A 16,088-nucleotide genomic window follows, 5' to 3' on the forward strand; every position below is an offset into this window, starting at 1 on the left:
ATAACTGTAGTGGCGCTTTGATGACTTGTGATTGGCCGACAACAACAACAAGCTACATGCACCACTCTGCATAGGCTATTTTCATTGAGGAGTGGAGAACATACTATTAACTTTTTATACACAACTCTCTGTCCACCGCCGTTGTAATCGACTGTGAAGCCAAAATGTACCCAAACCGGAGATTTAAACGATGATGGAGGATCCTCCAAATCTGGTTTATTGATCCCACCACTTCCCATCTACTGTTCCCTGCTGAACCTCACAAAAGGATATTTTGAAATCTGACAGTTAAGATTCTACTTTCGATTACGACATGCGCATAGGCTGTAGTAGTTTTAATGGAATAGCCTAGTGTTTTCTCAGCTCAGATCTACTCAAGAGGCAATGGCATACAGCGTAGCGTAGACTGCTTAGTGTTTTCATAAAAAAATTATTTTCTATGATGTATTCATTCTGGTTCACAGTGCAGACCGAACCGAGGTCCCCGTACCGAACGGTTCGGTATGAATACATGTACCGTTACAGCCCTAGTTACTGATGTCTTCTTGTGTTTTTTTTAAGGAGAATTGCCTAATGTTCTGAGAACATGGCTTTAAATAGAACCATGAAGAAACCTGCAGAAAACGTTATGCTGAAGCACTGAAATTCCCACAGAAGAACATTGTTTCTAAACATTCTCTGAACTGTTTGAGAACATATCCTATGTCAAGCCAGTTGGTGAACGTTCCAAGAACATTACTACTTTTTTTTTAATTAAACGTAATCATGTTTGAACTTTTAGGAAATGTTCTGTTAAAGTAATGTAACACCAAGAAAATAATGTTATTTTGTCAAGATCCTTAAATGAGCTGAGATGTTCTAAAGCCAAGCAATTATCCTGCACCATTCCCAGAACGTTGTGGGAAGGTTGTATGCAAAACTACCATAGGACAACCACGCTCTCACCAAGCTCTAAGAAAAATATGGTTCTCAGAACGTTATGTGCTAGCTGGGTCTGAGCTGCTTTTTTGCTGTCCTGTAGTGCCCTAGCGGTTGTCTAAAGACCCAGGAGTCCACAGTCAGCTTGGAACACACTTCTCAGTTAAAGATGAGCCCTCTTTGTCTCCAACCCCAGCCTCCTAGCCTGTCCTCCATATGCACTCCTCCTCACAATGCTAATTGTCAAGATGTCTTGGTGGCAAAGTGATTAAAAAGAAATGGATGTCCCTCGTCCGCTACATTGTAAATTGCTTCATTTTTTGACCTGCTCTGGAGACATGCAGCCTCTTTCTCTCTCTGAACAAATTTGCATGCAGCCTCTTTCTCTCTCTCTCTGAACATATTTATTGGAGAAAGCACCTAGGGGGGATTCTGCAGGATGTAACTAGGGAGTGCTCTCTAATGTGTGAAGTAAAAGTAAAACAATATGGCTTTACGTCAACTCAACACTGTCACAACCAAGACAACCAATTACAATTGACAAAACTTTGTCAGGTATATATGGCCCATGCTGAAGGTGACTCAAACTCAATTTAGTGTCTATCTCCACAGTCTCACTATGTCCTTCTCCATTGTGAGTCTGTTCCACAGGTGATCCCACACAATTACAGTCCCCCATTGTCATTTATAATGGCGGCTCAGGACACTGACGACCGAAGGAAGCCCTTACTGGCAGTCTGAGTCACTGAAAGGGTAACACAATGTGCACAGGTGTGAATGGTCCCCTGGAAACAAGAAATTGGTTCGTGCGATATTGAAGGACACCCTCACTTCCCATCTCTTCAGCAGCTATAACAATGAGACAGGACTCGTCTGAGAGCCTTAGTTAAACAAGCTACTTCAAGATGGCTGGAGTTTGGCGTCATTACCAGGGTGGGCCATGCTGAGAAGGAGTGGATGAGGGGGTGAAGTGTTGATTGATTTCAGGATGATGTACCTCTCTGTCTGTTATAGTGGTGGGAGTGTGTGTGGGTGTGTACAATAAAAAGTGTAATTACATTTGGTGAGTGCTCAAACTGTAACTTTGCAACTTCTACCACTACACATTACATTTACATTTTAGTCATTTAGCAGACGCTCTTATCCAGAGCGACTTACAGTTAGTGAATACATTTATTTATTTTTTATACTGGCCCCCCGTGGGAATCGAACCCACAACCCTGGTGTTACAAACGCCATGCTCTATCAACTGAGCTACATCCCTGCCGGCCATTCCCTCCCCTACCCTGGATGACGCTGGGCCAATTGTGCGCCACCCATGAGTCTCCCGGTCGCGGCCGGCTGCGACAGAGCCTGGATTCGAACCAGGATCTCTAGTGGCACAGTTAGCACTGCGAAGCAGTGCCTTAGACCACTGCGCCACTCATGGTGGCTCATTCTAATATTTTGGAGAGTGGTTTGGTCACAGCTCTTTTTGTGCAACTGTGAGTGAGACTGCCATTCCAGTTTATCCAATTTGTTGTGCTATGCATGTTATATATCACTATGGCCAGTGACTGTGTTTCGTGAAAGAATCACATTAATTGAGAACGGTTGATTAGGTCAGTAGTTATCAATTCTCTTCTCTGGGACCTCCAGTCGTTCCAGAGCTAGGACACCTGGTTCAATTTAACTAATAAACACTAGTGATGGGAAACTGAGGCTTTCACCAAATTGTGCAGAAAGAAAACGGTTCATTTTTCAGAGCTTCATTATCGTTTCACAATGCACATTAGTGACATCTGCACATTAGTGACATCTGCTGGTCAGCAATAAATAGCAGCATGTGATTATCAGATATAAGTTTTTTTCTTTGTGTTTTTATCAAATCAAATCAAATCAAATTTTATTGGTCACATGCGCCGAATACAACAGGTGCAGACATTGCAGTGAAATGCTTACTTACAGCCCTTAACCAACAGTGCATTTATTTTAAACAAAAAAAGTAAGAATAAAACAACAACAACAAAAAAGTGTTGAGAAAAAAAGAGCAGAAGTAAAATAAAGTGACAGTAGGGAGGCTATATATACAGTAAAATAAAGTGACAGTAGGGAGGCTATATATACAGGGGGGTACCGTTGCAGAGTCAATGTGCGAGGGGCACCGACTAGTTGAGGTAGTTGAGGTAATATGTACATGTGGGTAGAGTTAAAGTGACTATGCATAAATACTTAACAGAGTAGCAGCAGCGTAAAAAGGATGGGGTGGGGGGTAGTGCAAATAGTCCGGGTAGCCATGATTAGCTGTTCAGGAGTCTTATGGCTTGGGGGTAGAAGCTGTTGAGAAGTCTTTTGGACCTAGACTTGGCACTCCGGTACCGCTTGCCGTGCGGTAGCAGAGAGAACAGTCTATGACTAGGGTGGCTGGAGTCTTTGACAATTTTGAGGGCCTTCCTCTGACACCGCCTGGTATAAGAGGTCCTGGATGGCAGGGAGCTTTGCCCCAGTGATGTACTGGGCCGTACGCACTACCCTCTGTAGTGCCTTGCGGTCAGAGGCCAAGCAGTTGCCATACCAGGCGGTGATGCAACCAGTCAGGATGCTCTCGATGGTGCAGCTGTAGAATTTTTTGAGGATCTGAGGACCCATGCCAAATCTTTTTAGTCTCCTGAGGGGGAATAGGCTTTGTCGTGCCCTCTTCACGACTGTCTTGGTGTGTTTGGACCATGATAGTTCGTTGGTGATGTGGACACCAAGGAACTTGAAGCTCTCAACCTGTTCCACTACAGCCCCGTCGATGAGAATGGGGCGTGCTCCAGTCCTCTTTTTTTTCCTGTAGTCCACAATCATCTCCTTTGTCTTGGTCACGTTGAGGGAGAGGTTGTTGTCCTGGCACCACACGGCCAGATCTCTGACCTCCTCCCTAGGCTGTCTCATCGTTGTCGGTGATCAGGCCTACCACTGTTGTGTCGTCGGCAAACTTAATGATGGTGTTGGAGTCGTGCCTGGCCATGCAGTCATGGGTGAACAGAGAGTACAGGAGGGGGACTGAGCACGCACCCCTGAGGGCCCCCGTGTTGAGGATCAGTGTGGCAGATGTGTTGTTACCTACCCTTACCACCTGGGGCGGCCCGTCCAGGAAATCCAGGATCCAGTTGCAGAGGGAGGTGTTTAGTCCCAGGATCCTTAGCTTAGTGATGAGCTTAGAGGGCACTATGGTGTTGAATGCTGAGCTGTAGTCAATGAATAGCATTCTCACGTAGGTGTTCCTCTTGTCCAGGTGGGAAAGGGCAGTGTGGAGTGCGAGTAGAGATTGCATCATCTGTGGATCTGTTGGGGCGGTATGCAAATTGGAGTGGGTCTAGGGTTTCTGGGATTATGCTGTTGATGTGAGCCATGACCAGTCTTTCAAAGCACTTCATGGCTACAGACGTCAGTGCTACGGGTCGGTAGTCATTTAGGCAGGTTATCTTAGAGTCCTTGGGCACGGGGACTATGGTGGTCTGCTTGAAACATGTTGGTATTACAGACTCAGTCAGGGACATGTTGAAAATGTCGGTGAAGACACTTGCCAGTTGGTCAGCACATGCTCGGAGTACACGTCCTGGTAATCCGTCTGGCCCCTGCGGCCTTGTGAATGTTGACCTGCTTAAAAGTCTTACTCACATCGGCTCACGGAGAGCGTGATCACATAGTCGTCCGGAACATCTGGTGCTCTCATGCATGCTTCAGTGTTGCTTGCCTCAAGCGAGCATAGAAGTGGTTTAGCTCGTCTGGTAGGCTTGTGTCACTGGGCAGCTCGCGGCTGTGCTTCCCTTTGTAGTCTGTAATAGTTTTCAAGCCCTGCCACATCCGACGAGCGTCAGAGCCAGTGTAGTATGATTCAATCTTAGACCTGTATTGACTCTTTGCCTGTTTGATGGTTCGTCGGAGGTCATAGCGGGATTTCTTATAGCGTCCGGGTTAGAGTCCCGTTCCTTGAAAGCGGCAGCTCTACCCTTTAGCTCAGTGCGGATGTTTCCTGTAATCCATGGCTTCTGGTTGGGGTATGTACGTCCGGTCACTGTGGGGCGACATCATCGATGCACTTATTGATGAAGCCAGTGACTGATGTGGTGTACTCTCAATGCTGTCTGAAGAATCCGGAACATGTTCCAGTCTGTGCTAGCAAAAACAGTCCTGTAGCTTAGCATCTGCGTCATCTGACCACTTTTTTATTAACCAAATCACTGGTGCTTCCTGCTTCAGTTTTTGCTTATAAGCAGGAATCAGGAGGATAGAGTTATGGTCAGATTTGCCAAATGGAGGGCGAGGGAGAGCTTTGTATGCGTCTCTGTGTGTGGAGTAAAGGTGGTCTAGAGGTTTTTCCCTCTGGTTGCACATTTAACATGCTGGTAGAAATTAGGTAGAACGGATTTAAGTTTCCCTGCATTAAAGTCCCGGCTACTAGGAGCGCTGCATCTGGATGAGCGTTTTCCTGTTGATTAATGGCCTTGTACAACTCATTCAGTTCAATCTTAATGCCAGCATTGGTTTGTGGTGGTAAATAGACAGCTATGAAAATATAGATGAAAACTCTCTTGGTAAATAGTGTGGTCTACAGCTTATCATAAGATACTCTACCTCAAGGCGAGCAAAACCTCGAGACTTCCTTGGTATTTGATTTTGTGCACCAGCTGTTGTTTACAAATATACAGAGACCGCCACCCCTTGTCTTACCAGAGTCTGCAGTTCTGTCCTGTCGATGTAGCGTATAGCCTGCTAGCTGAATGTTATCATTGTTGTCGTTCAGCCACGACTCCGCGAAACATAAGATATTACAGTTTTTAATGTCCGTTGGTAGGATAACCCGTAATCTTAAATCGTCAATTTTATTCTCAAAAGATTGAACGTTGGCTAATAGGATTGATGGGAGAGGCAGTTTACTCGCTCGCGTCGGATCCTTACGAGGCACTCCGGATCTGCGTCCGCGATATCTCCGTCTCTTCCTCACGCGAATGACGGGGATCTGGGCCTTGTCGGGTGTCTGTATGATATCCTTCGCGAACGCCTCGTTGAAGAAAAAATATTCGTCCAATGCGAGGTGAGTAATCGCTGTCCTGATATCCAGAAGCTCTCTTTGGTTATAAGAGACGATGGCAGAAACATTATGTACAAAATAAATTACAAATAACGCGGAAAAACACACATAATAGTACAATTGGTTAGAGGGCTGTAAAACGGCAGCCATCTTCTTCCGGCGCTGTTCTTCTTTATTTAGTATAGTGTAAGCTTCTGTCTTAAGCATCCTAAATAATGTCATAGATTCCATTTTTTGAAGAATTGTAAACTTGAAAGCAAAAAAGGGAAGCATGATGTAAAACTCCCATGGGGCAGCAGTAAGTCGTGGCTTTAGTAGCCTATAATCATTTGGAATACCAGGTTTCCATCTTACATCATGCTTCCCTTTTTTGCTTTCAAGTTTACAATTCTTCAAAAAATGGAATCTATGACATTATTTAGGATGCTTAAGACAGAAGCTTACACTATACTAAATAAAATGAATTATTTGAACAACAGTGCAGAAAGTGTGGTTTCACATAAAACAATTCTCAAAATAGCGTGCCCAGAATGTTCTGCGGGCGCTGCAGGATTTCAGTCCTTCACGGCGTAGTGTGTTACCAATTGTTTTCTTGGTGACTATGGTCCCAGCTGCCTTGAGATCATTGACAACATCCTCCCGTGTAGTTCTGGGCTGATTCCTCACCGTTCTCATGATCATTGCAACTCCACGAGGTGAGATTTTGCATGGAGCCCCAGGCCGAGGGAGATTGACAGTTCTTTTGTGTTTCTTCCATTTGCGAATAATCTGTCAACTGTTGTCACCTTCTCACCAAGCTGCTTGGCGATGGTCTTGTAGCCCATTCCAGCCTTGTGTAGGTCTACAATCTTGTCCCTGACATCCTTGGAGAGCTCTTTGGTCTTGGCCATGGTGGAGAGTTTGGAATCTGATTGATTGCTTCTGTGGACAGGTGTCTTTTATACAGGTAACAAACTGAGATTAGGAGCACTCCCTTTAAGAGTGGGTTCCTAATCTCAGCTCGTTACCTGTTAAAAAGACACCCTGGGAGCCAGAAATCTTTCTGATTGAGAGGGGGTCAAATACTTATTTCCTCATTAAAATGCAAATCAATTGATAACATTTTTGACATGCGTTTTTCTGGATTTTTTTGTTGTTATTCTGTCTCTCACTGTTCAAATAAACCTACCATTAAAATTATAGACTGATCATTTCTTTGTCAGTGGGCAACGTACAAAATCAGCAAGGGGATCAAATACTTTTTTCCCTCACTGTAAATGGCTCTCAATACTCATGTAAATAAGGGATCTGTTTTTTTATTTTTAATACATTTGCAAAAATGTCTAAAAACCTGTTTACGCTTTGTCATCATTGGGTATTGTGTGTAGATTGATTAGGGAAAAAAATTTAATTTAATCAATTTTAGAATAAGGCTGTAATGTAACAAAATGTGGAAAAAGGGAAGGGGTCTGAATACTTTCCAAATGAACTGTATAGCCCGAAAAAGCAGTCTTTTTGGTGCTATATAGAACCTTTTTAAATGGTTATTTTAGAACCTTAGGAAAGGGTTCTTTATAGCACCAGACAGGTTCCACTTAGAACCTTTGTTCCAGCTATGGTTACAAGCCAAAGAACACTTATTTGGCACTATATAGAACCATTTGTTTTTAGTGTGTACTATGACCACTAAAAAACTTTTAGATAGCAGAAGGCAAGCATAGAAGTTGTTTCAGAATTGTAGCTCTCCTTCCATCACTGTAAGTAGTTAACAGAAAGGAATAGCCTTGACCTGGGTCACCATGTCCTCCTGTGGGACTGACAGATAGAGCCATTGACATGAGGGAGCTAATAACTGTAGCTAGCTAGCTGCTTGCATAGCGTCTGAACTATACTTCTGTAGAACGTTGTGTATCAGAGACTCCCACAGACTTTTAGAACTGAGCTAAAGAAGCCCACAACAAAGCTAAGCGAGAGAGAGACAAAGCTATTTCACAACCTCACACTCCTGCACTGACACTGACACAGAAACAGGGAAAACAATGTTTAGCTCCCAGAATAAGTGGCTGGCTAATTGTTCTGGAGTTTCTTTCTTTCATTATATTTTTATGGGGGTTGAGAGCAGGGGCGACCTTCTTAACGGATCATTTGGATTCTGGCACAAAGGATTAACGAAGTAGTAATGTAGCGCTATCTACGTTGTAGCACATACAGTGATAATAGAGATGGGCAATTACATGTATTTGAAATATGTATGTAATTAATTTGGAGTATTTTGTAATTTGTGTTACACCACTGGCCTGAACTATAATCCAATGTATTTTGTAACAAAATACTTTAGAGAGTTGTAATTTGTATTTTTAAAATACAAAATACTTATCTAGATTTTTTTTTATAGCAGTTGACAATTTTGAGGCCCCCTTACACCCCGCATTGGTATCAGAAGTCTAATGGCACTATGGTGTGATGAGAGCATCATCTAAATGACAAAAACGTAAATGTGAAAATTAACACTTGCAAAGGACGTGGGTATTATTCTAATAATCTCCACCCCCGAAAAAAGGCCAATAATAATACCCATTGTGCTTTGCAATTCATTTTTACATTAACATTTACATTTTGGTCATTTAGCAGAAGCTCTTATCCAGAGTGACTTACAGCCAGTGCATTCAACTAAGTTAGATTTTAAAAAACACTTCACAGTCATACATTGGTCTGTTTGGTATTTTTGTATTTGTAACAAGATCTATCTTTGTCCATACAGTGGGGAAAAAAGTATTTAGTCAGCCACCAATTGTGCAAGTTCTCACTTAAAAATATGAGAGGCCTGTAATTTTCATCATGTACACACGTCAACTATGACAGACAAAATTGAGGAAAGAAAATCCAGAAAATCACATTGTAGGATTTTTTTATGAATTTATTTGCAAATTATGGTGGAAAATAAGTATTTGGTCACCTACAAACAAGCAAGATTTCTGGCTCTCACAGACCTGTAACTTCTTCTTTAAGAGGCTCCTCTGTCCTCCACTCGTTACCTGTATTAATGGCACCTGTTTGAACTTGTTATCAGTACAAAAGACACCTGTCCACAACCTCAAACAGTCACACTCCAAACTCCACTATGGCCAAGACCAAAGAGCTGTCAAAGGACACCAGAAACAAAATTGTAGACCTGCACCAGGTTGGGAAAGACAGATTCTGCAATAGGTAAGCAGCTTGGTTTGAAGAAATCAACTGTGGGAGCAATTATTAGGAAATGGAAGACATACAAGACCACTGATAATCTCCCTCGATCTGGGGAGATCTCACCCCGTGGGGTCAAAATGATCACAAGAACGGTGAGCAAAAATCCCAGAACCACACGGGGGACCTAGTGAATGACCTGCAGAGAGCTGGGACCAAAATAACAAAGCCTACCATCAGTAACACACTACGCCGCCAGGACTCTCAAATCCTGCAGTGCCAGACGTGTCCCCTGCTTAAGCCAGTACATGTCCAGGCCCGTCTGAAGTTTGCTAGAGTGCATTTGGATGATCCAGAAGAGGATTGGGAGAATGTCATATGGTCAGATGAAACCAAAAATATAACTTTTTGGTAAAAACTCAACTCGTCAGTGTTTGGGAGGACAAAGAATGCTGAGTTGCATCCAAAGAACACCATACCTACTGTGAAGCAAGGGGGTGGAAACATCATGCTTTGGGGCTGTTTTTTCTGCAAAGGGACCAGGACGACTGATCCGTGTAAAGGAAAGAAATGAATGGGGGCCATGTATCGTGAGATTTTGAGTGAAAACCTCCCTTCCATCAGCAAGGGCATTGAAGATGAAACGTGGCTGGGGTCTTTCAGCATGACAATGATCCCAAACACACCGCCGGGCAACGAAGGAGTGGCTTCGTAAGAAGCATTTCAAGGTCCTGGAGTGGCCTAGCCAGTCTCCAGATCTCAACCCCATAGAAAATCTTTGGAGGGAGTTGAAAGTCCGTGTTGCCCAGCGACAGCCCCCAAAACATCACTGCTCTAGAGGAGATCTGCATGGAGGAATGGGCCAAAATACCAGCAACAGTGTGTGAAAACCTTGTGAAGACTCACAGAATACGTTTGACCTGTGTCATTGCCAACAAAGGGTATATAACAAAGTATTGAGAAACTTTTGTTATTGACCAAATACTTATTTTCCACCATAATTTGCAAATAAATTCATAAAAATCCTACAATGTGATTTTCTGGAATTTTTTTCTCATTTTGTCTGTCATAGTTGACGTGTACCTATGATGAAAATTACCGGCTTCTCTCATCTTTTTTAAGTGGGAGAACTTGCACAATTGGTGGCTGACTAAATACTTTTCCCCCCCACTGTATATGAAGGATAATTACACAGTGAATCTGGAACTGATGCAACGTGACACTATGCCAAGTTAATTAGCCCGCAGGTAAATCCACAGGAGCCTATTCACAACTCGGATGGATGTCCTCGGTTATATCACACTGTGGTTTCTTGGAAAATAATGATCTTTGCTGCATAATAGTCTCTATTTGTCTTTTCACACGTTCATATGAAGACTTTACATACAAATTCAAGCTTCTCACAATTGATACATTGAGGCCCATTGTGGGGTCAAAGTGAGAATGTCATACTCACCTTCATAAATATAGACACTATGACCAGTCCGTTGGGGCTCTTGGCTGCCTCTGTGTAGTTTGTATACAGCTCGTGGTTGTAGTGTATAAGTTGAACCTGGAGATGAAAAAACAAATGTCAGGAACACATCTCTCTCAAGTGACCTCACACATACAGTGCATTCGGAAATTATTCAGACCCCTTGACTTTTTCCTTAATTTGTTACGTTACAGCCTTATTCTAAAATTGATTAAATTATTTATTTTTACACCATAATGACAAAACGAAAACAGGTTTTTAGAAATGTTTGCCAATTTATAAAAATAAAAACAGAAATACCTTATTTACATAAGTATTCAGACCCTTTGCTATGAGACTTGAAATTGAGCTCATGTGCATCCTGTTTCCACTGATCATCCTTGACATGTTTCTACAACTTGATTTGAGTCCACCTATGGTAAATTCAATTCATTGGACAAGATTTAGAAAGGCACACAACTGTCTATATAAGGTCCCACAGATGACAGTGCACGTCAGAGCAAAAACCAAGCCATGAGGTCAAAGGAATTGTCTGTAGAGCAGTCCCAAGAACAAACTGGCCCCATCATTCTTAAATGGAAGATGTTTGGAACCACCAAGACTAGAGCTGGCCACCTGGCCAAACTGAGCAATCGGGGAGAAGGGCCTTGGTCGGGAGGTGACCAAGAACCCGATGGTCACTCTGACAGAGCTCCAGAGTTCCTCTGTGGAGATGAGATAAACTCCCAGAAGGACAACCATCTCTGCAGCACTCCACCAATCAGGCCTTTATGGTAGAGTGGCCAGACGGAAGCCACTCCTCAGTAAAGGCCACGACAGCCCGCTTGGAGACTCTCAGACCATGAGAAACAAGATTCTCTGGTCTGATGAAACGAAGATTGAACTCTTTGGCCTGAATGCCAAGCGTCACATCTGGAAGAAACTTGGCACCATCCCTATGGTGAAGCATGGTAGTGGCAGCATCATGCTGTGGGGATGTTTTCAGCGGCAGGGACTGGGAGACTAGTCAGGATCGAGGCAAAGATGAACGGAGCAAAGTACAGAGAGATCCTTGATGAAAACCTGCTCCAGAGCGCTCAGAACCTCAGGCTGGGGCGAAGGTTCACCTTCCAACAGGACAACGACCCTAAGCACACAGCAAAGACAACGCAGGAGTGGCTTTTGAACAAGTCTCTGAATGTCCTTGAGTTGCCCAGCCAGAGCCTGGATTTGAACCTGATATAATATCTCTGGAGAGACCTGAAAATAGCTGTGCAGCGACGCTCCCCATCCAACCTGACAGAGCGTGAGAGGATCTGCATAGAAGAATGGGATGAACTCCCCAAATACAGGTGTGCCAAGCGTGTAGCGTCATACCCAAGAAGACTGTAATCGCTGCCAAAGGTGCTTCAACAATGCACTGAGTAAAGTGTCTGAATACTTATGTAAATGTCATATTGATTTTTTATTTATTTTAAATACATTTGCTAAAATGTCTAAAAACCGTTTTTTGCTTTGTCATTATGGGGTATTCCGTGTAGATTGATGACGGAAAAAAACAATTTAATCAATTTTAGAAGAAGGCTTTAACGTAACAAAATGTGGAAAAATTCAAGGGGTCTGAATACTTTCCGAAGGCACTGTATAGACTGTATTAATGGTCATCAGGTCTGGTCTTGAGGAGCTCCTGTGTGCAGGCTTCTGTTCAAGCCCAGCACTAACAAAGCTTTTTGCACATAATAACGTTCTGCTGAGCAAAGATGAATCAGGTACATCTTAAACAAACGCCTTCACACCTACAAACTCTTCTGAAACCAGGGATGGTTGGCCTCCACTGTTCATATCTTCTGTTTTGTCAGCCTTTTGAAGTCGTGTTCAGGAAGGCATCAGTAATGTTCTACCCACACTTTTATGGTTCTACAGGTTCTTAATGATGTGTTTATGTGGGCTTTGTCTATGCACAGTTAGCTCAAATTGTGACTTATACAATAACAACTATTCAAAGAGAAGCCCACACTGTCTTTCACCAAGCACTTATGATTTCTCTGAAACCCAAAGAAACTGTGGAAAAAGTTCTCACACAAGACTATTATTTCACATATTTTCTTCTTCGCTTGAATTTTGCACTAAGTGGAAAGATGCTGTGTGTTTGCAGATAAACAAATATTCAGAAGTTGATTCTACTCCATACATTCTTCCTGACCTCTCCTCAGTCTTTCTTGAGTTAGCGGTATTGTTGCTGGACCTTGAGTCCGTATTTGGTTGTTGTCTGAGTCTCTAGTCGCGCTGCATTTCTAACCTATAAAAAGTTTAGTGGTTGTTTCTTTTACCACATATATGTCTATGACTCAGGAAGGATTCAGTTTGAATGATATGCTAAAAATGACAATAATACCCTTTTTTAATTTAATAATTTCTCAAATGTTTCAGATCCCTTCCATCTTCCATCACACCATACAGAGTAGGCTACTTATGGGGTAGTACAATACATGTTTGAATACAGAATTGGATAAGAGGACATCATAATCTCTATTTGAATGTAATATTATATATTATGTCAACTACAAATTAATCAATCCTGATCTGATTACAAATAACTAAGAAGTTGACATTTTTCCAGATCTTCCAGAACTTTCTCCCTCTTCCTCCCATTTCCCCGTTCCCTGGCATGGTGGCAGGCAGCAATATCGATAAAGAAATTGTCGGAGGATAGTAGTTAAGCAGAACTCTAACAGCTCGTCTATAAAAATAATCAAGGTGATGGGAAGTGATTAGATGATATTTGAGGTGAGAGAGAGAGCCAGGCTCCCCAACTCCCCCAGCAGGAGATTGGTAGAAAGTTTAGTTTGCGAGAGGCGAAGGCCTGGGTGAACTGTAGAGGAGGTACATCACAGACACTGCCAAGAGCAACACACAGACAGACTGGAGGGCTGGAAAAGTAGTAATGACAGGGAATGAGAGAGAAAGAGTGAAAGGGGAGAGAAACATACAAAGGATGGGGTAAAGGAGTAAAATAACAACCATGATCTTACACACACAAACACGCATGCATGGCCACACAGAAACAGCAAATGGGGAATTTCCTGTCATCAGCCATTAGTTTTCCCACTCTAACCCCCAGGTGTTCTGCCTTTTGACTGTTATCCTGAGAGCCAGAGAGACTCTGTCTGGGCCGAGAGAGAGAGAAAGAGAGAGTGAGTGGAGAGAAAGAAAGATAATTTGTGTAGACAGAGAACAAGAGATAGAGACTAAGAGAGAGAGAAAGAAAGAAAGAGTGTTTGTATGTGAAAGAGAGGGACAAGAGAAAAAGAGAGAGAAAGAGGTGTCAGGGTTGCGTGCCCAGACAGCATTGCTCTGGAGTGGGGCTCTGGCAGGCTCTTTATGGCGTGATGACTGGGCTAGGCCTGGGTTTGGGGAAATATGAAGACAGTAAGTCGATAGCAGAAGAGAGGTGGACAGTGCTAACAGGGAGAGTGAAAGGCGCTGGTCTGAAAATTATTCTCCCTCCTCCTCTGGATGAATTGGGCCGTAGTCTCATAAAGCTAACACACAGACAAGCACAGTGTGGCACAGCACACTACAGGGAGATCAGCCCCTGATTACAGCCACAGAGCTGGGGAGGACAGGACAGGACTGCCAGGCTGGGGGAATTTAACATAACCACCAACAATACTTTCTATTTCTTGTTGATGCTTCTCATCTCTCTCTCTCTCTCTCTCTCTCTCTCTCTCTCTCTCTCTCTCTCTCTCTCTCTCTCTCTCTCTCTCTCTCTCTCTCTCTCGCTCTCTCTCTCTCTCGCTCTCTCTCTCTCTCTCTCTCTTAGTGGAGGTGTGACCCACACACACTCCATGAATGTGCAGTTGATCGTTCTGTTAGAAAATAAACCAACAAACATTCTCCAACTGAAAAGGAACTCTGAGATTCAAATTGAGGGGAAAGGAAAGTGACAATTCTCAACATCTGGAACAGTTAGAATGCACATGACGGAAAGGAATGCACTCGGTTTTAAATTTTACAGATTTTGTTTTTATTCACGTTTTACAAGTTTTGCTTTCTGTGTTACTCAAAATGGTTACTGTGATTTTAATGAGGAAATGTACCTGGGTGCTAAACCAGTGAGCTGCACTGCAGCAGCAAATGTGCTATTCTGTGATCAATGATAATTAGCAAAAGAAGAAAAAGTATTTAAATAACAACACTCAAATCAACACCAAAAGTGGTAAATTTTTCTATCAAAACAGTCTCATTATGTCTCCTAAATTGCCATCAAAATTGACTCAACATTGAGTTTTGAGTGTTAAGAATGACCTACATTTTGCTTGCTCATTCTCCTAAAAATATATACTTTTTCACTCAGACTACATGAAAATAGATCCACCCATATACAGCTTTAGCCTGTCCGCTAGTTTTACACTGTCCATACTTAGTGTCAGGCTGTTCCATATCACCTTACAAATTATAGGTCTCCAAACCAACACCTTGCATGTAAGGTGGAAACCAAAGGGTGAGGGCTTATAGCGAAACGCAAGAAATCAGATTTGTCTTAGAATAATATCTGGAATATCTTAGCACGTATTAAGTCCAAGGTGTTTCATTTTTGGATTGACAGTGAAGGCGCTCTAGGTAGGGGAACAAAGCAGAACAGCACAGCACATTAGTGATGTGGGGAAAAAATTGATACAGTTACATATCGCAATATTATTTTGGACGATATTATATTGATACTTTGACTCGAAGTATCGATTTGTAAAAATAAAAAGTGTACCGATAGCTTGTTCTCCATCTTCTTTTTAAATAGTGAGCCAACTCTCTTGTCTCTCTGCAGCAGACATATAGTGAGCAATATGTTTGGAACATCAAATCGCTAAAAAAAATTGCAGTATCGAATCGCAATACATATCTTATCGGCACCTAAGTATCGTGATAATATTGTGAGGTCCCTGGCAATTCTCAGCCCTACAGCACATACTGTACATAATGTTAGCCTAGCCCAGAGGTGTTGGGGTGCTTTTTACAGATAGGAGCTGAGAATGATAGAACCCCAACATTCAACACCAGTCAAACGCACACCATTTCTGCAAGCCGGAACAAATGTGAGGAAGAAAGCAAGGTTATACGATACAGATGGAGTTGTAAAACCATAACTTTGGAGGGTTAATGCCTTTAAATACAATGAAGCCCTGTGGTCCTCTGTAGCTCAATTGGTAGAGCATGTCGCTTGTAACGCCAGGGTAGTGGGTTCGATCCCCATACGTAAAAATGTATGCACACACTGTAAGTCGCTTTGGATAAAAGCGTCTGCTAAATGGCATATTATTATTATAAGCCCACCCTGTATCCCCCTTTCCACCTCTCTCCCACGGGCGGGTTTTTCAGATGGATGTTTTGCTTTTCAAGTTTGATTATTTTCCCTCTTTGTTCTCATTTCAAGGACGCATGCACAGCCACTGCTCATTTGTAGGCTAAATAACATTTTCTCAATTTCCATTTTGAAGC

At 42.7% G+C, this 16,088-nt stretch overlaps 1 protein-coding gene across 1 annotated transcript in view; it reads right to left on the reverse strand.

Moving 5' to 3' along the window:
• The window catches only part of LOC121547389 (carbonic anhydrase-related protein 10), a 360,625-nt gene that overhangs the window by 14,861 nt on the left and 329,676 nt on the right, over window positions 1–16,088 (reverse strand). The window contains 1 exon segment of the mRNA XM_045209942.1: window positions 10,596–10,691. Within this exon segment, the coding sequence (XP_045065877.1) occupies window positions 10,596–10,691 (96 nt within the window).

Source organism: Coregonus clupeaformis, chromosome 31 (genome assembly GCF_020615455.1).
Source record: "Coregonus clupeaformis isolate EN_2021a chromosome 31, ASM2061545v1, whole genome shotgun sequence".
In the NCBI taxonomy this organism is placed as follows: domain Eukaryota; kingdom Metazoa; phylum Chordata; class Actinopteri; order Salmoniformes; family Salmonidae; genus Coregonus; species Coregonus clupeaformis.